This window comes from Oncorhynchus masou, chromosome 11 (genome assembly GCF_036934945.1).
Source record: "Oncorhynchus masou masou isolate Uvic2021 chromosome 11, UVic_Omas_1.1, whole genome shotgun sequence".
Classification (NCBI taxonomy): domain Eukaryota; kingdom Metazoa; phylum Chordata; class Actinopteri; order Salmoniformes; family Salmonidae; genus Oncorhynchus; species Oncorhynchus masou.
In genome coordinates, this window is record NC_088222.1 from 2,997,078 (window position 1) to 3,019,793 (window position 22,716).

The window sequence follows — 22,716 nt, forward strand, 5'->3', positions numbered from 1 at the left end:
AGAGTAGTGTTAGAGTAGTGGTAGAGTAGACTAGTGGTAGAGTAGTAGTGGTATAGTAGTTTTAGAGTTGAGGTAGAGTGGTGAGAGTATAGAGTAGTGGTAGAGTAGAGTAGTGGTTTAGTAGTTGTAGAGTTGAGGTAGAGTGGTGGTAGAGTAGAGTAGTGGTAGATTAGAGGTAAATAGTGGTATAGTAGAGTTTTAGAGTAGAGTATTGTGGTATAGTAGTTTTAGTTGAGTAGAGTGGTGGTAGAGCAGAGTAGTGGTAGAGTAGAGTAGTGGTAGAGTAGAGTATTTGTAGAGCAGATCTAGAGTAGTAGTAGAAATGAGTTGTAGAGTTATGTTAGAGTAGTGGTAGAGGAGCGGTATAGTAGTTGTAGAGTAATGGTAGATGAGTGGTATAGTAGTGGTATTGTAGTGGTGGAATAGTGGTAGAGTAGTGGTATAAAAGTGGAAGGGTTGTGGTATAGTAGTGGTAGATTAGTGGTATAGTAGTGGTGGTGTAGTGGTAGGGTGTGGTAGTGTAGTGGTAGAATGTGTTCAAGTAGTGGTAGAGTGGTGGTAGAGTGGTTGTAGAGTGGTGGTATAGTAGTGGTAGAGTAGTGGTAGAGTAGTGGTAGAATAGTGGTCAAGTAGTGGTGGTATAGTAGTGGTAGTGTCATGTCTTATTATGTAGTGCTGTCTTTTTAGGTTACCTTCTCTGTGCTGTTCTACATCTCCCCTAACTAGCTCATTCACTCTTTCCCACCTGTTCTCTCTTTCCCCTCTGATTAGGTCTCTATTTCTCTCTCTGTTCCTGCTACTTTCAGTGTCTGATTCTTGTTTGTGTTTTTCATGCCAGAAGCAAGCTGTCGTGGCTTCCACCTTGTCCTATCCTGTAGTCTGCCTGTGCATCCTGCACTATACTAACGTTCTTTTTGGTCCATTGACAACGTGGTTTATGCCATTCCTGTTTTTCATTAAAGAACTCTGTTTTCTGTTAAAACCGACTCAAGTACATAACAGAAAAAAGAACGTGTATAGTGCAGGATGCACCTGCCAGGCAGACTGGATAGGACAAGGTGGAAGCAAACGAGACGACAGCTTGCTTCTGGCATGTCAGACACTGAAAGTAGCAGGAACAGAGAGAGAAATAGAGACCTAATCAGAGGGGAAAGAGAGAACAGGTGGGAAAGAGTGAATGTGTAGAACAGCTGAAGAAGGAGAGACAGAGAAGGTAACCTAAAAAGACCAGCAGAGAGAGACAGAGTGAAGAGAAAGGACAGGAACAGACATAATAAGACATGACAGGTAGAGTAGAGGTAGAGTGGTTTTAGAGTAGTGGTGGAGGAGTTGTAGATTAGAGTATTGGTAGAGTAGACTAGTGGTTGAGTAGTGTTAGAGTAGTGGTAGTGTAGAGTAGTGGTAGGGTAGTGGTAGAGTAGGGTAGTGGTAGATTAGAGTAGTGTTAGAGTATTGGTAGAGTAGTTGTAGACTAGTTGTAGAGTAATGGTAAGGTAGAGAATAGTAGTTTTTGTGGTAGGGTAGAGTAAAGCAATGGTAGATACGAGATAACGTAGTGGTAGAGTAGTTGTATAGTAGTTGTAGAGCAATGGTAGATTAGTGGTGTAGTAGTGGTTGAGTAGAGGTATAGTAGTTGTAGAGTAGTGGTATAGTAGTGGTAGAGTAGTGGTAGATTAGAGTAGTTGTAGAGTAGTGGTAGAGTAGAGGTATGGTAGTGGTAGATAGGTAGAGTAGGGTAGGGTAGGGTAGTGGTAGATAGGTAGAAGTAGGGTAGAGGTAGATATAGAGTAGAGTTGTCTTAGAGTAGAGTGGTGGTAGAGTAGAGTAGATGTTGTGTAGATGTAGGGTAGTGTAGAGTAGAGTAGAGGTTGAGTAGTGTAGAGTAGAGTAGAGGTAGAGTAGAGTTTGAGTAGAGTAGAGGTAGAGTAGAGTAGAGTAGATAAGAGGTAACATAGTGGTATCGTAGTTGTAGAGTAATGGTAGATTAGTGGTGAAGTAGTGGTTGAGTAGTGGTATAGTAGTTGTGGAGTACTGGTACAATAGTGCTTAAGTAGTGGTAGAGGAGTGGTATAGTAGTTGTAGAGTAATGGTAGAGTAGTTGTTTTGATGTGATAGAGTAGTGGTATAGTAGTTGGAGTTTAGTTTTAGAGTAGAGGTAGTGTAGTGGGAGAGTAGAGTAGTGGTATTGTAGTTGTAGAGCAGTGGGATAATATTGTAGTACAAGAGTAGAGTAGTGGTAGGGGCAAAGCAGTGTTAGAGTAGTGTTATTGAAGAATAGAGTAGTGGTAGAGTAGGGAAGTGGTAGAGTAGAGTAGTGGTAGAGTAGTGGTATAGTAGAGTAGTGGTGGAGTAGTAGTAGAATAGAGTAGTTGTAGAGTAGAGAAGTGGTAGAGTAGTGGTATAGTAGAGTAGTGGTAGAGTAGGGGTATAGTAGTGGTGGTAGAGTAGAGGTGGAGTAGTGGTAGAGTAGTGGTAGCATATTGGTATAGTAGAGGTGGAGTAGTGGTAGAGTAGTGTTTGAATGGTGGTATAGTAGTGGTATAGTATGGGGTAGAGTAGTGGTATTGTAGAGTGGTGGTAGAGTAGAGTAGTGGTAGTGTAGTGGTATAGTTGTGGTAGAGTAGTGGTAGAGTAGAGGTATGGTAATGGTCGAGTAAAGGAGTGGTCGAGTAGTGGTAGAGTAGTGGTAGAGTAGAGTAGTTGTTGAGTAGTGTTAGAGTAGAGTAGATGTTGAGTTGTGTTAGAGTCGTGGTAAAGTAGTGGTAGAGAGTAGTAGAATATATTAGTTGTAGAGTAGAGCAGTGGTAGAGTAGTGGTATAGTAGTTGTAGAGTAGAGTTGTTGTAGAGTAGTGGTAGAGCATTGGTATAGTAGTGGTAGAGTAGTGGTATAGTATTGGTGGAATAGTTGTATAGTAGTGGTGGTAGAGTAGAGGTGGATTAGTGGTAGAGTAGTGGTTGAATAGTGGTATAGTAGTGGTAGAGGAGTTGTATAGTAGTGGTAGATTAGTCGTATTGTAGAGTAGTGGTCAAGTAGTGGCAGAGTAGAGTAGTTGTTGAGAGGCAGATTAGTGGTAGATTAGAGTAGTGTTAGAGTATTGGTAGAGTAGTGGTAGATTAAAGTTGTGTTAGAGTAGAGTGGTGGTAGAGTAGAGTAGATGTAGAGGTTGAGTAGTGTAGAGTAGAGGTAGAGTAGAGTTTGAGTAGAGTAGAGGTTGAGTAGTGTAGAGGTAGAGTAGAGGTAGAGTAGAGGTAGAGTAGTGTAGTGTAGAGGTAGAGTAGAGTTTGAGTAGAGTAGAGGTTGAGCAGTGTAGAGTAGAGTAGATGTAGAGTAGAGTAGATGTAGTGTAGAGGTTGAGTAGTGTAGAGTGGTAGAGTAGTGTAGAGTAGAGTAGATAAGAGGTAACGTAGTGGTAGAGAAGTGGTAGAATAGTGCTTAAGTTGTGGTAGAGTGATGGTAGAGTAGTTGTAGAGGAGTGGTATAGTAGTTGGAGATTAGTTTTAGAGTAGAGGTAGCGTAGTGGGAGAGTAGAGTAGTGATAGAGTAGTTGTAGAGTAGTGGGATAATATTGTAGTACAAGAGTAGAGTAGTGGTAGTTGCAAAGCAGTGTTAGAGTAGTGTTATTGAAGAATAGAGTAGTGGTAGAGTAGGGAAGAGGTAGAGTGGAGTAGTGATAGAGTAGTGGTGGAGTAGGGAAGAGGTAGAGTAGAGTAGTGCTAGAATACCGGTAGAGTAGAGTAGTTGTAGAGTAGAGTTGTGGTGGAGTAGTGGTAGTGTAGTAGTAGAATAGTGTAGTTGTAGAGTAGAGAAGTGGTAGAGTAGTGGTATAGTAGAGTAGTGGTAGAGTAGAGGTATAGTAGTGGTGGTAGAGTAGAGGTGGAGTAGTGGTAGAGTAGTGGTTGAATGGTGGTATAGTAGTGGTATAGTAGTGGTAGAGTAGTGGTATTGTAGAGTAGAGTAGTGGTACTGTAGTGGTATAGTTGTGGTAGAGTAGTGGTAGAGTAGAGGTATGGTAGTGGTAGAGTAAAGTAGTGGTCGAGTAGTGGTAGAGACGTGGTAGAGTAGTGGTAGAGTAGAGTAGTGGTAGAGTAGTGGTAGAGTAGAGTAGTTGTAGAGTAGAGTAGTGGTAGAGTAGTGGTGGAGTAAAGTAGTGGTAGAGTAGTGGTAGAGTAGTGATAGAGTAGTAGAATAGATTAGTTGTAGAGTAGAGCAGTGGTAGAGTAGTGGTATACTAGTTGTAGAGTAGAGTTGTTGTAGAGTAGAGTAGTGGTATAGCAGTGGTATAGTAGTGGTAGAGTAGTGGTAGAGTAGTGGTATAGTAGTGGTAGAGTAGTGGTATAGTATTGGTGGTATAGTTGTATAGTAGTGGTGGTAGATTAGAGATGGAGTATTGGTAAAGTAGTGGTTGAATAGTGGTATAGTAGTTGTAGAGATGTTTTAAATTAGTGGTAGAGGAGTGGTAGAGTAGTAGTCGAGTAGAGCTAGGGTAATGGTAGAGTAAAGTAGTGGTAGAGTAGAGTAGTGGTAGGGTAGTGGTGGAGTAAAGTAGTGGTAGAGTAGTGGTAGAGTAGTGATAGAGTAGTAGTAGAATAGATTAGTTAGAAGTATTGGTAGAGTAGTGGTAGAGGAGTTGTATAGTAGTGGTAGATTAGTGGTATTGTAGAGTAGTGGTCGAGTAGTGGTAGAGTACTGGCAGAGTAGAGTAGTTGTTGGGTAGTATTAGAGTAGTGGTAGAGTAGTGGTAGAGTAGTGGTAGATTAGAGTAGTGGTAGAGTATTGGTAGAGTAGTGGTAGATCAAAGTAGTTGCAGAGTAGTGGTAGGGTAGTGGTAGATAGGTAGAATAGGGTAGAGGTTGATATAGAGTAGAGTTGTGGTGGAGTAGTGGTGGAGTAGTAGTAGAATATAGTAGTTGTAGAGTAGAGAAGTGGTAGAGTAGTGGTATAGTAGAGTAAAGTAGTGCTGGAGTAAAGTAGTGGTAGAGTAGTGGTAGAGTCGCGGTTGAACAGTGCTGAAGTATTGATAGAGTAGTGATAGAGGAGTTGTATAGTAGTGGTAGATTAGTGGTAGAGTAGTGGTGGAGTAAAGTAGTGGTAGAGTAGTGGTTGAACAGTGCTGAAATATTGGTAAAGTCGTGGTAGAGTGGTAGATTAGAGTAGTTGTAGAGTAGTGTTAGGGTAGAAGTAGGGTAGTGGTAGATAGGCAGGGTAGGGTAGTGGTAGATATAGAGTAGAGTACAGTAGAGGTAGAGTAGAGGAATAGTAGAGTAGAGTAGAGGTAGAGTAGAGTAGAGGTAGAGTAGAGGTAGGGTAGAGGTAGAGTAGAGGTAGAGTAGAGGAAGAGTAGAGTAGAGTAGAGGTAGAGTTGATTAGAGGTAGAGTAGAGGTAGGGTAGAGGTAGAGTAGAGGAAGAGTAGAGTAGAGTAAAGGTAGAGTAGAGGTAGAGTAGAGTAGAGGTAGAGTAGAGTAGAGTAGAGGTAGAGTAGAGTAAGAGTAGAGGTAGAGTAGAGGTAGAGTAGAGTAGAGTAGAGATAGAGTAGAGTAGAGGTAGAGTAGAGGTAGAGTAGGTTATTGTAGTGTAGTGCCAAGTTGAGGTAGGGTGGAGGTAGGGTAGAGGTAGAGTAGAGGTTGAGTAGAGGAATAGTAGAGTAGAGTAGAGGTAGAGTAGAGTAGAGGTAGAGTAGAGGTAGGGTAGAGGTAGAGTAGAGGTAGAGTAGAGGAAGAGTAGGGTAGAGTAGAGATAGAGTAGAGTAGAGTAAAGGTAGAGTAGAGGTAGAGTAGAGGTAGAGTAGAGTAGAGGTAGAGTAGAGGTAGAGTAGAGGTAGAGTAGAGTAGAGTAGAGAAGAGTAGAGTAGAGGTAGAGTAGAGGTAGAGTAGAGTAGAGTAGAGAAGAGTAGAGTAGAGTAGAGTAGAGTAGAGTAGAGGTCGAGTAGTGTTAGTGTAGGGTATTGTAGTGTTGTGCCAAGTTGAGGTAGAGCAGTGTCCTGATTTTGGAAGAAGAGTTAGAGAAAGAATCATAGCAAAGACAAAGGAGGAAGGACACAGTGGAGAAATCTGTTTATTAGACTAGTTAATTTACCATACAGAGGGAGATCGATAGAGATTCACTACTACAACAGACTACTGGCTGACTGACTGACTAGCAGGCTGGCTGGCTGACTGACTGACTGACTGGCAGGCTGGCTGACAGGCTGGCAGGCTGGCTGACTGACTGACTGACAGGCTGGCTGAAAGGCTGGCAGGCTGGCTGACTGACTGACTGACTGGCAGGCTGGCTGACTGACTGACTGACTGACTGGCAGGTTGGCTGACTGACTGACTGACTGACTGACTGACTGGCAGGTTGGCTGACAGGCTGGCTGGCTGACTGACTGACTGGCAGGCTGGACTGAGAGGTTTGAAAGAAGAACGTGAATGTGGTGAATGTGTTTGTGAGATATTATAGACAGTGTATGTGATGATCCTGAATTCTGAAAAAGGAAATGGGACGGTGAAACAAAATCAAATGACTCAGCTTATGACAAATGAAAGCATTAGTTAGTTTGTTGTTGTTAGTTTTGGGTTGAAAAGTGGTTTGTTTCAAGGTTGTAGTTGAATATGTCCCAGTACGTTAGCTTTAGACAGAGAGGCAGTTGTTTCACCACAGTAGACATTCTATACACATCTCAGAAGCTCTGTTGGTTCTGAAACCGTATGCCTGTGTCCTATTCCCTATATAGTGCACTACTTTACACCAGAGCCCTACAGAACCCTATTCCCTATATAGTGCACTACTTTACACCAGAGCCTTATGGAACCCTATTCCCTATATAGTGCACTACTTTACACCAGAGCCCTACGGAACCCTATTCCCTATATAGTGCACTACTTTACACCAGAGCTTTATGGAACCCTATTCATTATATAGTGCACTACTTTAGACCAGAGCCCTATAGAACCCTATTCCCTATATAGTGCACTACTTTAGACCAGAGCTTTTTAGAACCATATTCCCTATATAGTGCACTACTTTAGACCAGAGCCCCACAATACTTGTAAACTAAGGTCTGCCATAGAAACTGGACCTCAAGTTGACCCTCAGCACAACTCTCACTACACTACGTCACATTATCAACCCAATGACATGTTATAACCCATACTACACTATGTCACATTATCAACCAAATGAAATGTTATAACCCTCACTACACTATGTCACATTATCAACCAAATGAAATGTTATAACTCATATTACAGTGTGTCACATTATCAACCCAATGACATGTTATAACCCATACTACACTATGTCACATTATCAACCCAATGACATGTTATAACCCATACTACACTATGTCACATTATCAACCCAATTACATGTTATAACCCTCACTACACTATGTCACATTATCAACCCAATGACATGTTATAACCCTCACTACACTATGTCACATTATCAACCCAATAACATGTTATAACCCTTACTACACTATGTCACATTATCAACCCAATAACATGTTATAACCCTTACTACACTATGTCACATTATCAACCCAATGATGTGCTGTAACCCTCACTACACTATTTCACATGTTATAACCCTTACTACACTATGTCACATGGTTAACCCAATGACATGTTATAACGCTCACAACACTATTTCATATGTTATAACCCTCACTACACTATGTCACATTATCAACCAATGACATGTCATAACCCTCACTACACTACATCACATGGTTATGCATAATCACCCAACATCACAGCCAGTCCTAATCACCCAACATCAGAGCCTAATCACCCAACATCAGAGCCTAATCACCCAACATCAGAGCCAGTCCTAATCACCCAACATCAGAGCCAGTCCTAATCACCCAACATCAGAGCCTAATCACCCAACATCAGAGCATAATCACCCAACATCAGAGCCTAATCACCCAACATCAGAGCCTAATCACCCAACATCAGAGCATAATCACCCAACATCAGAGCCAGTCCTAATCACCCAACATCAGAGCCTAATCACCCAACATCAGAGCCGGTCCTGATCACCCAACATCAGAGCCAGTCCTGATCACCCAACATCAGAGCCAGTCCTAATCACCCAACATCAGAGCCGGTCCTGATCACCCAACATCAGAGCCAGTCCTGATCACCCAACATCAGAGCCAGTCCTAATCACCCAACATCAGAACCAGTCCTAATCACCCAACATCAGAGCCTAATCACCCAACATCAGAGCCAGTCCTAATCACCCAACATCAGAGCCTAATCACCCAACATCAGATCCAGTCCTAATCACCCAACATCAGAGCCAGTCCTAATCACCCAACATCAGAGCCCAATCACCCAACATCAGATCAACATCCCTAATCACCCAACATCAGATCCAGTCCTAATCACCCAACATCAGAGCCAGTCCTAATCACCCAACATCAGAGCCCAATCACCCAACATCAGAGCCTAATCACCCAACATCAGAGCCCAATCACCCAACATCAGAGCCTAATCACCCAACATCAGAGTCGGTCCTAATCACCCAACATCAGAGCCTAAACACCCAACATCAGAGTCGGTCATAATCACCCAACATCAGAGCCTAATCACCCAACATCAGAGCCAGTCCTAATCACCCAACATCAGTGCCCGACCTCACTAATACTCTTGTTGCTGAATGGAAGCAGCAATGTTCCAACATCTAGTGGAAAGTCTTCCCAGAAGAGTGGAGGCTGTTATAGCAGCAATGTTCCAACATCTAGTGGAAAGCCTTCCCAGAAGAGTGGAGGCCTGTTATAGCAGCAATGTTCCAACATCTAGTGGAAAGCCTTCCCAGAAGAGTGGAGGCTGTTATAGCAGCAATGTTCCAACATCTAGTGGAAAGCCTTCCCAGAAGAGTGGAGGCTGTTATAGCAGCAATGTTCCAACATCTAGTGGAAAGCCTTCCCAGAAGAGTGGAGGCTGTTATAGCAGCAATGTTCCAACATCTAGTGGAAAGCCTTCCCAGAAGAGTGGAGGCTGTTATAGCAGCAAAGGGGGGGACCAACTCCATATTAATGCCCAAGATTATGGAATGAGATGTTCGACATACTTTTGGTCATGTAGTGTATAAAGTGTTTAGGAGTGGACGATAGATCATTTTTAAGTGTTCCATATAGAGAGTGTTCAGGAGTGGCTGATAGATTGTGTTCAGGAGTGGCTGATAGATAGTGTTCAGGAGTGGCTAATAAATAGCGTTTTAGTGGCTGATAGATGTAGGTGTGGCTGATAGACAGTGTTTAGGAGTGGACGATAGATCATTTTTAAGTGTTCCATATAGAGAGTGTTCAGGAGTGGCTGATAGATTGTGTTCAGGAGTGGCTGATAGATAGTGTTCAGGAGTGGCTGATAGATAGTGTTCAGGAGTGGCTGATAGATAGTGTTCACGAGTGGCTGATAGATAGTGTTCAGGAGTGGCTGATAGATAGTGTTCAGGAGTGGCTGATAGATAGTGTTCAGGAGTGGCTGATAGATAGTGTTCAGGAGTGGCTGATAGATAGTGTTCACTAGTGGCTGATAGATAGTGTTCAGGAGTGGCTGATAGATAGTGTTCAGGTGTTCCAGATAGATAGTGTTCAGGTGTGGCTGATAGATAGTGTTCACTAGTGGCTGATAGATGATGTTCACTAATGGCTGATAGATGGTGTTCAGGAGTGGCTGATAGATGATGTTCAGGAATGGCTGATAGATAGTGTTCAGGAGTGGCTGATAGATAGTGTTCAGGAGTGGCTGATAGAAAATTTTGGGTGTTCTGAAAGTGTTCAGGTGTGGCATAAAGATATGTTCAGGAGTTTTTTGCTGATAGATGATGTTCAGGAATGGCTGATAGATAGTGTTTAGGTGTTCCAGATAGACAGTGTTCAGGTGTGGCTATAGATAGTGTTCAGGAGTGGATATATTTCAAAAACTGGCTGATAGATAATGTTTAGTGTTCCAAATAGAAAGTTCAGGTGTGGTTAATAGATAGTGTTCAGGAGTGGCTGATAGATAGTGTTTAATGATGTTACAATCCACCTGTGTTAATCAGGTGTGGCTGATAGATAGTGTTCATGAGTGGCTGATAGATAGTGTTCAGGAGTGGCTGATAATAGTGTTCAGGAGTGGCTGATAGATAGTGTTCAGGAGTGGCTGATAGATAGTGTTCAGGAGTGGCTGATAGATGGTGTTCAGGAGTGACTGATAGATAGTGTTCACTAGTGGCTGATAGATAGTTTTCAGGAGTGGCTGATAGATAGTTTTCAGGAGTGGCTGATAGATGGTGTTCAGGAGTGGAATAGATGGTGTTCAGGAGTGGCTGATAGATGGTGTTCAGGAGGGGCTGATAGATAGTGTTCAGGAGTGGCTGATAGATGGTGTTCAAGAGTGGCTGATAGATAGTGTTCAGGAGTGGCTGATAGATGGTGTTCAGGAGTGGCTGATAGATAGTGTTCACTAGTGGCTGATAGATGGTGTTCAGGTGTGGCTAATAAAAAGCCAGTAGTGGCTGATAGATATCCATAAGGTGTGGCTGATAGACAGTGTTCAGGAGTGGGAGATCATTTTTAAGTGTTCCATATAAGAGTGTTCAGGAGTGACTGATAGATAGTGTTCAGGAGTGGCTGATAGATGGTGTTCAGGAGTGGCTGATAGATGGTGTTCAGTAGTGGCTGATAGATGATGTTCACTAGTGGCAATAGATAGTGTTCAGGTGGCTGATAGATAGTGTTTAGGTGTTCCAGATAGATAGTGTTCAGGAGTGGCTAATAGATCGTGTTCAGGAGTGGCTGATAGATAGTGTTCAGGAGTGGCTGATAGATAGTGTTCAGTAGTGGCTGATAGATGGTGTTCAGGTGTGGCTGATAGATGGTGTTCAGGAGTGGCTGATAGATAGTGTTCAGGAGTGGCTGATAGATGGTGTTCAGGTGTGGCTAATAAATAGCGTTCAGTAGTGGCTGATAGATAGCGTTCAGGTGTGGCTGATAGACAGTGTTCAGGAGTGGACGATAGATCATTTTTAAGTGTTCCATATAGAGAGTGTTCAGGAGTGGCTGATAGATAGTGTTCAGGAGTGGCTGATAGATGGTGTTCAGGAGTGGCTGATAGATGGTGTTCAGTAGTGGCTGATAGATGATGTTCACTAGTGGCTGATAGATAGTGTTCAGGAGTGGCTGATAGATAGTGTTTAGGTGTTCCAGATAGATAGTGTTCAGGAGTGGCTAATAGATCTGTTCAGGAGTGGCTGATTTGATAGTGTTCAGGAGTGGCTGATAGATAGTGTTCAGGAGTGGCTGATAGATAGTGTTCAGGAGTGGCTGATAGATAGTGTTCAGGAGTGGCTGATAGATAGTGTTCAGGAGTGGCTGATAGATAGTGTTCAGGAGTGGCTGATAGATAGTGTTCAGGAGTGGCTGATAGATAGTGTTCACTAGTGGCTGATAGATAGTGTTCACTAGTGGCTGATAGATAGTGTTCACTAGTGGCTGATAGATAGTGTTCAGGAGTGGCTAATAGATAATGTTCAGGTGTTCCAGATAGATAGTGTTCAGGTGTGGCTAATAGATAGTGTTCAGGAGTGGCTGATAGATGATGTTCAGGAATGGCTGATAGATAGTGTTCAGGAGTGGCTGATAGATAGTGTTCAGGAGTGGCTGATAGATAATGTTTGGGTGTTCCAGATAGAAAGTGTTCAGGTGTGGCTAATAGATAGTGTTCAGGAGTGGCTGATAGATAGTGTTCAGGAGTGGCTGATAGATAGTGTTTAGGTGTTCCAGATAGACAGTGTTCAGGTGTGGCTGATAGATAGTGTTCAGGAGTGGCTGATAGATAATGTTTAGGTGTTCCAGATAGAAAGTGTTCAGGTGTGGCTAATAGATAGCGTCAGTAGTGGCTGATAGATAGTGTTCAGGAGTGGCTGATAGATAGTGTTCAGGAGTGGCTGATAGATAGTGTTCAGGTGTGGCTAATAGATAGCGTTAGTAGTGGCTGATAGATAGTGTTCAGGAGTGGCTGATAGATAGTGTTCAGGAGTGGCTGATAGATGGTGTTCAGGAGTGGCTGATAGATAGTGTTCAGGAGTGGCTGATAGATGGTGTTCAGGAGTGGCTGATAGATAGTGTTCAGGAGTGGCTGATAGATAGTGTTCAGGAGTGGCTGATAGATAGTGTTCACTAGTGGCTGATAGATAGTGTTCAGGAGTGGCTGATAGATAGTGTTCAGGAGTGGCTGATAGATGATGTTCAGGAGTGGCTGATAGATAGTGTTTAGGAGTGGCTGATAGATGATGTTCAGGAGTGGCTGATAGATGGTGTTCAGGAGTGGCTGATAGATGGTGTTCAGGAGTGGCTGATAGATAGTGTTCAGGAGTGGCTGATAGATAGTGTTCAGGAGTGGCTGATAGATAGTGTTCACTAGTGGCTGATAGATAGTGTTCAGTAGTGGCTGATAGATAGTGTTCAGGAGTGGCTGATAGATGGTGTTCAGGAGTGGCTGATAGATAGTGTTCAGGAGTGGCTGATAGATAGTGTTCAGGAGTGGCTGATAGATAGTGTTCAGGAGTGGCTGATAGATAGTGTTCACTAGTGGCTGATAGATAGTGTTCAGGAGTGGCTGATAGATAGTGTTCACTAGTGGCTGATAGATAGTGTTCAGGAGTGGCTGATAGATGATGTTCAGGAGTGGCTGATAGATAGTGTTCAGGAGTGGCTGATAGATAGTGTTCACTAGTGGCTGATAGATAGTGTTCAGGAGTGGCTGATAGATAGTGTTCAGGAGTGGCTGATAGATAGTGTTCACTAGTGGCTGATAGATAGTGTTCAGGAGTGGCTGATAGATAGTGTTCAGGTGTGGCTGATAGATAGTGTTCAGTAGTGGCTGATAGATAGTGTTCAGGAGTGGCTGATAGATGATGTTCAGGAGTGGCTGATAGATGATTGTTGAGATATGAGCCAATCTAAATTACACACAAACACCCAAACTGACTCTTTCATCTTCAGATTCAGTTCGGGAACAAGACAGTCAAGTTTTATCACTGTATTGTAGCCTATTTCTTACAGACAATTTCTTTCTTTACGTGACATGCTTGTTTTGATGATGTCCTTGTTGTCTATTCTCATGGTTGATTATTCCCAAATAACATTTAGTAACCACCACACTACAATGTGTTGTGTATAAATAAACTAGCATCTGACTGTCCAACCAAACCCCTGCACTGGTCTGCTCTGGTCTGCTCTGGTAGTGTTGTCCTCCGGTGTGAGGTTTCCCCTAGCTAAAGATCCAGGATCAGCTGCCCCTCTCCCAATCCTGTCCTTAACCGTTATTGGGGGAAAGGAACAACTGACCCGAGATCAGTGTCTAGGGACAACTCAGAAAGGCTAGAGATGAGATAGGATGCTTTGCTTCCCCAGCTCACAGAGGGGGTCAAGGTTTGGACACAACCAGCTCACAGAGGAGAGAGTTTGTAGGTCAAAGGTCAGATAAAGAGAGTGCTGTAACCCCAGCCAGGTCCCAGAGGTCAGAGGGCAGGTGGAGGTTCTGTTAGTAGCCACGAGGAGGAAGAGGATGAGGAAGAGGAGGGTTTAGGGAGGAGGAGGATCAGAGCCTCGATGAACCAACGAGCTCTTCCCTCCCGGCAGTCCCAGGAAAAACTAGAGAGTTGTGGGTAGTGTAGTTAAAGTAATGAGGTCACATGATAGTACAGCAATGGCAGCGCTTTTTCTTCTCTATACCTGCTGGGGAGGGGAGTTCCTTGGTGGCCGTGGCAGAGCTCTCGTCCTTCCCCTCCGACGACAGTTCGGTGGTGTCGCTGAGCGGCCGGGCGCCGGACACCAGGTCAGCGGCGTTGCCGTCGATTACGGAGTAGCCGTCGGTGACTGTTTTCTCCCGTAACGACTTCTCATCGTCGTCATCGATCAGGACGATCTCAGCCTTGATGGTGCCGTCGAATCCCAGCAGCCTCTTGGTTTCATCTTGGTTGTCTACGTTATGGTAGCCCATGAAGATCATAGTGACTGGCTTCTCCACCGTTGCCTGGGGAGCCTCCAGCACCTCTCCCTCGTAGGTTACCTCCCGACGGGGTGGAGGCTGGGTTGTGATAGGGGCGCCTGGAGCTTGGGGAACCTTGTGGGCCATGGTGGTAGGGCTACGGATGGCTGGGGGGGTGATGTAGGTGGTAGGGAGCTCATCTGTGCGGTCAGTGGAGCTGGGGGAGGTTTTGGTGTCACCAGTACCAACAGGGGTGATAGTAACCTTAGCCTTACCCCCGTCGGCCTGACCGGCGGGTACCCCGACACGTTGCATCAGCTCGTCCACCTGTTGGGAGCTCCAGGGGTGAACCCCATTCTCCAGGGTGGTGGACCCGCCCGAACGGACCTCATAGACAACCTTCCGGCCGTCGTCGAAGACCTTGACCCCACGCTGGGGCACCTCGTCAGGGCTGACGGAAGATGCTGAGAGGATCCTGGTGTCGCCTGTCTTCCTGTCCTTCTCCACGTTGATCTCCATGGCGTACATCGCTACAAACAAACAGAACACATCATATCGTTACCATTAAAGTCTTACAATGGGCACATCACCATGGCGTACATCGCTACAGACAGACAGACAAAGAGAGACACACAGAAGGGGAGACACTGTAGCATGGTATCACTAAAATATTATTGGAAACACAGAATATATAGCATGGTATCACTAAAATATTATTGGACACACAGAATATAGCATGGTATCACTAAAATATTATTGGACACACAGAATATAGCATGGTATCACTAAAATATTATTGGACACACAGAATATAGATTGTTACCACTAAAATATTATTGGACACACAGAATATAGCATGGTATCACTAAAATATTATTGGACACACAGAATATAGCATGTTACCACTAAAATATTATTGGACACACATAATATAGCATGTTACCACTAAAATATTATTGGACACACAGAATATATCATGTTACCACTAAAATATTATTGGACACACAGAATATAGCATGTTACCACTAAAATATTATTGGACACACAGAATATAGCATGGTATCACTAAAATATTATTGGACACACAGAATATAGCATGGTATCACTAAAATATTATTGGACACACAGAATATAGCATGGTATCACTAAAATATTATTGGACACACAGAATATTGCATGGTATCACTAAAATATTATTGGACACACAGAATATAGCATGTTACCACTAAAATATTATTGGACACACAGAATATAGCATGTTACCACATGATTGCCATATGGTTACTACGTTAGCACAGCAGGACAAGAAATGATCAACAGATTGGTTATGACACACCATTTTCCATCAACACACTGCTGTTATAACCAGTCCCAGGGTATCTCTAGTTATAATGTCTTATAACCAGTCCAGTCTCAGGGTATCTCTAGTTTTAATGTGTTATAACCAGTCCCAGGGTATCTCCAGTTATAATGTGTTATAACCAGTCCCAGGATATCTCTAGTTTTAATGTGTTATAACCAGTCCCAGGGTATCTCCAGTTATAATGTGTTATAACCAGTCCCAGGGTATCTCCAGTTATAATGTGTTATAACCAGTCCCAGGGTATCTCCAGTCCAGTCCCAGGGTATCTCCAGTTATAATGTGTTATAACCAGTCCCAGGGTATCTCTAGTTTTAATGTGTTATAACCAGTCCAGTCCCAGGGTATCTCCAGTTATAATGTGTTATAACCAGTACCAGGGTATCTCCAGTTATAATGTGTTAAAACCAGTCACAGGGTATCTCCAGTTGTAATGTGTTATAACCAGTCCAGTCCCAGGGTATCTCCAGTTATAATGTGTTATAACCAGTCCCAGGGTATCTCCAGTTTTAATGTGTTATAACCAGTCCAGTCCCAGGGTATCTCCAGTTATAATGTGTTATAACCAGTCCCAGGGTATCTCCAGTTATAATGTGTTATAACCAGTCCCAGGGTATCTCCAGTTGTAATGTGTTATAACCAGTCCCAGGGTATCTACAGTTTTAATGTGTTATAAACAGTCCAGTCCCAGGGTATCTCCAGTTGTAATGTGTTATAACCAGTCCCAGGGTATCTCCAGTTTTAATGTGTTATAACCAGTCCATTCCCAGGGTATCTCCAGTTATAATGTGTTATAACCAGTCCCAGGGTATCTCCAGTTATAATGTGTTATAACCAGTCCCAGGGTATCTCCAGTTGTAATGTGTTATAACCAGTCCCAGGGTATCTCCAGTTTTAATGTGTTATAACCAGTCCAGTCCCAGGGTATCTCCAGTTTTAATGTGTTATAACCAGTCCCAGGGTATCTCCAGTTGTAATGTGTTATAACCAGTCCCAGGGTATCTCCAGTTTTAATGTGTTATAACCAGTCCAGTCCCAGGGCATCTCCAGTTATAATGTGTTATAACCAGTCCCAGGGTATCTCTATTTTTAATGTGTTATAACCAGTCCAGTCCCAGGGTATCTCCAGTTGTAATGTGTTATAACCAGTCCAGTTCCAGGGTATCTCCAGTTATAATGTGTAATAACCAGTCCCAGGGTATCTCCAGTTATAATGTGTTATAACCAGTCCCAGGGTATCTCCAGTTTTAATGTGTTATAACCAGTCCATTCCCAGGGTATCTCCAGTTATAATGTGTTATAACCAGTCCCAGGATATCTCCAGTTATAATGTGTTATAACCAGTCCCAGGGTATCTCCAGTTGTAATGTGTTATAACCAGTCCCAGGGTATCTCCAGTTTTAATGTGTTATAAACAGTCCAGTCCCAGGGTATCTCCAGTTTTAATGTGTTATTACCAGTCCATTCCCAGGGTATCTCCTGTTATAATGTGTTATAACCAGTCCCAGGGTATCTCCAGTTATAATGTGTTATAACCAGTCCCAGGGTATCTCCAGTTTTAATGTGTTATAACCAGTCCAGTCCCAGGGTATCTCCAGTTTTAATGTGTTATAACCAGTCCAGTCATAGGGTATCTCCAGTTTTAATGTGTTATAACCAGTCCCAGGGTATCTCCAGTTGTAATGTGTTATAACCAGTCCAGTACCAGGGCATCTCCAGTTGTAATGTGTTATAACCAGTCCCAGGGTATCTCCAGTTATAATGTGTTAAAACCAGTCCCAGGGTATCTCCAGTTTTAATGTGTTATAACCAGTCCAGGCCCAGGGTATCTCCAGTTATAATGTGTTATAACCAGTCCAGTCCCAGGGTATCTCCAGTTTTAATGTGTTATAACCAGTCCCAGGGTATCTCCTGTTTTAATGTGTTATAACCAGTCCCAGGGTATCTCCAGTTGTAATGTGTTATAACCAGTCCAGGCCCAGGGTATCTCCAGTTATAATGTGTTATAACCAGTCCAGTCCCAGGGTATCTCCAGTTTTAATGTGTTATAACCAGTCCCAGGGTATCTCCAGTTGTAATGTGTTATAACCAGTCCCAGGGTATCTCCAGTTGTAATGTGTTATAACCAGTCCCAGGGTATCTCCAGTTTTAATGTTTTATAACCAGTCCAGTCCCAGGGTATCTCCAGTTGTAATGTCTTATAACCATCCCAGGGTATCTCCAGTTTTAATGTGTTATAACCAGTCCAGTCCCAGGGTATCTCCAGTTTTAATGTGTTATAACCAGTCCCAGTGTATCTCCTGTTTTAATGTGTTATAACCAGTCCAGTCCCAGGGTATCTCCAGTTGTAATGTGTTATAACCAGTCCAGTACCATGGTATCTCCAGTTATAATGTGTTAAAACCAGTCCCAGGGTATCTCCAGTTTTAATGTGTTATAACCAGTCCCAGGGTATCTCCAGTTGTAATGTGTTATAACCAGTCCAGTCCCAGGGTATCTCCAGTTGTAATGTGTTATAACCAGTCCCAGGGTATCTCCAGTTGTAATGTGTTATAACCAGTCCCAGGGTATCTCCAATGTTTATAACCAGTCCAGTCCCAGGGTATGTTATAACCAGTCCCAGGGTATCTCCAGTTATAATGTGTTATAACCAGTCCCAGGGTATCTCCAGTTGTAATGTGTTATAACCAGTCCCAGGGTATCTCCAGTTGTAATGTGTTATAACCAGTCCCGGGGTATCTCCAGTTGTAATGTGTTATAACCAGTCCCGGGGTATCTCCAATTGTAATGTGTTATAACCAGTCCCAGGGTATCTCCAGTTTTATTGTGTTATAACCAGTCCCCGGGTATCGCCAGTTTTAATGTGTTATAACCAGTCCCAGGGTATCTCGAGTTATAATGTGTTATAACCAGTCCCAGGGTATCTCGAGTTATAATGTGTTATAACCAGTCCAGTCCCGGGGTATCTCCCAGTTATAATGTGTTATAACCAGTCACAGGGTATCTCCAGTTTTAATGTGTTATAACCAGTCCAGTCCCAGGGTATCTCCAGTTTTAATGTGTTATAACCAGTCCCAGGGTATCTCCCAGTTTTAATGTGTTATAACCAGTCCCAGGGTATCCCCAGTTATAATGTGTTATAACCAATCCAGTCCCAGATACTGTGTTTGTCTCTCCTTCCGTCTCTCGTTCCCCCTATCTGTCTGTTCGCTCGGCTCCTTCTCTGAGCTGACATGAGCAGAGTGCTCTATGAAGTTGTTCCCCATTGTTCTCTCAACTTGGGAGAGTGTTGTTCTCTCAACTAGGGAGTGTGTTGTTCTCTCAACTTGGGAGTGTGTTGTTCTCCCAGCTAGGGAGTGTGTTGTTCTCTCAGCTAGAGATTGTGTTGTTCTCTCAACTTGGGAGTGTGTTGTTCTCTCAACTAGGGAGTGTGTTGTTCTCTCAGCTAGGGAGTGTGTTGTTCTCTCAGCTAGAGATTGTGTTGTTCTCTCAGCTAGGGAGTGTGTTGTTCTCTCAACTTGGGAGTGTGTTGTTCTCTCAGCTAAGGAATGTGTTGTTCTCTCAGCTTGGGAGTGTGTTGTTCTCTCAACTAAGGAGAGAACAACTACCACCCCTGGTCCCCCTCTCTACTGCCCCTGGTCCTCCTCTCTTCCACCCCTGGTCCTCCTAGCTACCACCCCTGGTCCTCCTCTCTACCACCCCTGGTCCTCCTCTCCACCACCCCTGGTCCTCCACTCTACCACCCCTGGTCCTCCTCTCTACCACCCCTGGTCCTCCTCTCTACCACCCCTGGTCCTCCTAGCTACCACCCCTGGTCCTACTGGCTACCACCCCTGGTCCTCCTCTCTACCACCCCTGGTCCTCCTCTCTACCACCCCTGGTCCTCCTAGCTACACACCCCTGGTCCTGTCCGAGCTATCCCCCCTGGTCCTGTCCAAGCTACCACCCCTGGTCCTGTCCTCTCTACCACCCTTACCACCCCTGATCCTGTCATAGCTACCACCCCTGGTCCTATCCTCTCTACCACCCCTGGTCCTACCCTCTCTACCACCCCTGATCCTGTCCTAGATACCACTCCTGGTCCTCCACTCTACCACCCATGTTCCTCCTCTCTACCACCCCTGGTCCTCCTAGCTGGTCCTCCTAGCTGGACCACCCCTGGTCCTGTCCTCTCTACCACCCCTGTTCATCCTAGCTACCACCCCTGGTCCTGTCCTCTCTGCCACCCCTGGTCCTGTCTGAGCAAGCACTCCTGGTCCTCCTCTCTAACACCCATGGTCCTTTCCTCTCTACCACCCCTGGTCCTCCTCTCTACCACCCCTGGTCCTCCTAGCTACCACCCCTGGTCCTGTCTACTCTACCACCCCTGGTCCCCCTCTCTACCACCACTGGTCCTCCTTTCTACCACCCCAGGTCCTCCTAGCTACACACCCCTGGTCCTCCTAGCTACCACCCCTGGTCCTGTCCTAGCTACCACCCCTGGTCCTGTCCTAGCTACCACCCCTGGTCCTCCTCTCTACCCCCCCCGGTTCTGTCCTAACTACCAACCCTGGTCCTGTCCTAGCTACCACCCCTGGTCTTGTCCTAGCTACCATCCCTACCACCCCTGGTCCTGTCCTAGCTACCATCCCTGGTCCTGTCCTAGCTACCACCCCTGGTCCTATCCTCTCTACCTTCAATGGTCCTCCTCTCTACCACCCCAGGTCCTCCTCTCTGCCACCCATGGTCCTTCTCTCTACCAACCCTGGTTCTCCTAGCTACCACCTCTGGTCCTGTCCTCTCTACCACCCCTGGTCCTCCTCTCTACCACCCCTGGTCCTGTCCTAGCTACCACCCCTGGTCCTCCTCTCTACCACCCCTGGTCCTGTCCTAGCTACCACCCCTGGTCCTGTCCTCTCTACCACCCCTAGTCCTGTCCTAGCTACAACCCCTGGTCCTCCTAGCCACCCCTGGTCATCCTAGCTACCACCCCTGGTCCTGTCCTCTCTGCCACCCCTGGTCCTGTCCTAGCTACCACCCCTGGTCCTGTCCTCTCTACCACCCCTGGTCCTGTCCTAGCTACCACCCCTGTTCCTCCTAGCCACCCCTGGTCATCCTAGCTACCACCCCTGGTCCTGTTCTGTCTACCACCCCTGGTCCTTCTCTCTACCACCCCTGGTCCTGACCTAGCTACCACCCCTGGTCCTGTCCTCTCTACCACCCCTGGTCATCCTAGCTACCACCCCTGGTCCTGTCCTCGCAACCACTCCTGGTCCTCCTAGCTACCACCCCTGGTCCTGTTCTGTCTACCACCCCTGGTCCTTCTCTCTACCACCCCTGGTCCTGACCTAGCTACCACCCCTGGTCCTCCTAGCTACCACACCTGGTCCTCCTCTCTACCACCCCTGGTCCTCCTCGCTACCACCCCTGGTCGTGACCTAGCTACCACCCCAGGTACTGTCCTAGCTACCATCCCTGGTCCTGTCCGAGCCACCACCCCATGTCCTGTCCTAGCTACCACCCCTGGTCCTGTCCTAGCTACCACCCCAGGTCCTGTCCTCTCTACCACCCCTGGTCCCGTCCTAGCTACCACCCCCGGTCCTGTCCTTTCTACCTCCCCTGGTCCTGTCCTCTCTACCTCCCTGGTCCTGTCCTCTCTACCACCCCTGGTCCCGTCCTAGCTACCACCCCCGGTCCTGTCCTTTCTACCTCCTCTGGTCCTGTCCTCTCTACCACCCCTGGTCATGTCCTAGCTACCACCCCTGGTCCTGTCCTAGCTACCACCCCAGGTACTGTCCTAGCTACCATCCCTGGTCCTCCTAGCTACCACCCCTGGTCTTGACCTAGCTACCACCCCAGGTCCTGTCCTAGGAACCACCCCTGGTCCTCCTCTCTACCACCCCTGGTACTGTTCTAGCTACCACCCCTGGTCATGTCCTAGCTACCTCCCCTGGTCCTGTCCTAGCTACCACCCCTAGTACTGTCCTAGCTACCACCCCTGGTCATGTCCTAGCTACCACCCCTGGTCCTGTCCTAGCTACCTCCCCTGGTCCTGTCCTCTCTACCACCCCTGGTCCTCCTAGCTACCACCCCTGGTCCTGACCTAATTACCACCCCAGGTCCTGTCCTAGCTACCACCCCTGGTCATCCTTTCTACCACCCCTGGTCCGGTCCTCTCTACCACCCCTGGTCCTGTCCTAGCTACCACCCCTGGTCCTGTCCTCTCTACCACCCCTGGTCCTGTCCTAGCTACCACCCCTGGTCCTGTCCTCTCTACCACCCCAGGTCCTGTCCTAGCAACCACCCCTGGTCCTCCTCTCTACCACCCCTGGTACTGTTCTAGCTACCACCCCCGGTCCTGTCCTAGCTACCTCCCCTGGTCCCGTCCTAGCTACCACCCCTGGTCCTGTCCTCTCCTCTCTCTTGGCTCCAGTTCAACAAGCCTCAATACCCCCCCCCCCACTCCACAGCACCTACCAGGTTTCCTCGGGTGCTCACCAGAGGCAGGTGCTGCTGAGGCTGGGGCCTGGTGAGGAGAGGTGGTGGAGGAGTCTCTGATGTCCGGCTTGTTGGGGAGCTGGTCGGGGAGCTGGTTGCGGAGCTGGGGACAGGCGTTACTCACAGCATCTGGTTGGGGCGGAGAGCAGGAGAGGAAGTCAGACTGGATCCCCTGGCCACCACACGCCTGCATTACCCCCTCCCCGTCATCACCCTAACCCCCACCCCCAACACACATTCTATGTCTCTCTCTCTGTCCCTCCACCCACTGTCTGTCACCTATCCTCTCTCTATTCCCCCCATCTCTTCCCTCCCTCCCGCTAACCCTCCCTCCCCCTCCCTCCCTCCCTCCCTCCCTCCCTCCCTCCCTCCCTCCCTCCCTCCCTCCCTCCCTCCCTCCCTCCCTCCCTCCCTCCCTCCCTCCGTGTATCCCTCTCTCCCTTCCCTCTCTTTCTCTACATTCCCCCAGCCCAGTGCTACGTTCAGCAGAATGTGTAGAGAGGTGTATTAGAGGGGATCAAAGAGGCCCTGGGTTGGGGGGATTCCCTGTGAATAGGTGGATCAGGGTGAACAAAGTACAGGGCTACTGTCTTATGTTGAAGCACTCAATAGTACCGCTGAGGCAGGTGGGAAACGATCCAAGGGGCTATTGTGGCAGAGAGAGAGAGAGAGAGAGAGAGAGAGAGAGAGAGAGAGAGACAGACAGACAGACAGAGAGTAGAGAGAAAGAGACAGAGAGTGGCAAGGGAGAGAGCATTCCCTCCACCGTATGCCCCCTAGGCACAACTATGACAACATAACGAACAAAAACGGGTCACAACTCCTGCAGCTCTGTCGCACGCTGGGTATGTACATAGTCGAATGGTAGGCTTCGAGGGGACTCCTATGGTAGGTACACCTATAGCTCAT

The 22,716-nt window shown here is 46.2% G+C and overlaps 1 protein-coding gene across 1 annotated transcript in view; it reads right to left on the reverse strand.

Annotated features, from left to right (window-relative positions):
• Window positions 1–13,670: 13,670 nt before the first annotated feature.
• The window catches only part of palm2akap2 (PALM2 and AKAP2 fusion), a 167,954-nt gene continuing 158,908 nt past the window's right edge, over window positions 13,671–22,716 (reverse strand). The window contains exons 7-8 of the mRNA XM_064977228.1: window positions 21,787–21,936; window positions 13,671–14,500 (exon numbers count right to left, since the gene is read on the reverse strand). Of these exons, the coding sequence (XP_064833300.1) occupies window positions 13,671–14,500; window positions 21,787–21,936 (980 nt within the window). The remainder of the gene's footprint in view (window positions 14,501–21,786; window positions 21,937–22,716) is intronic.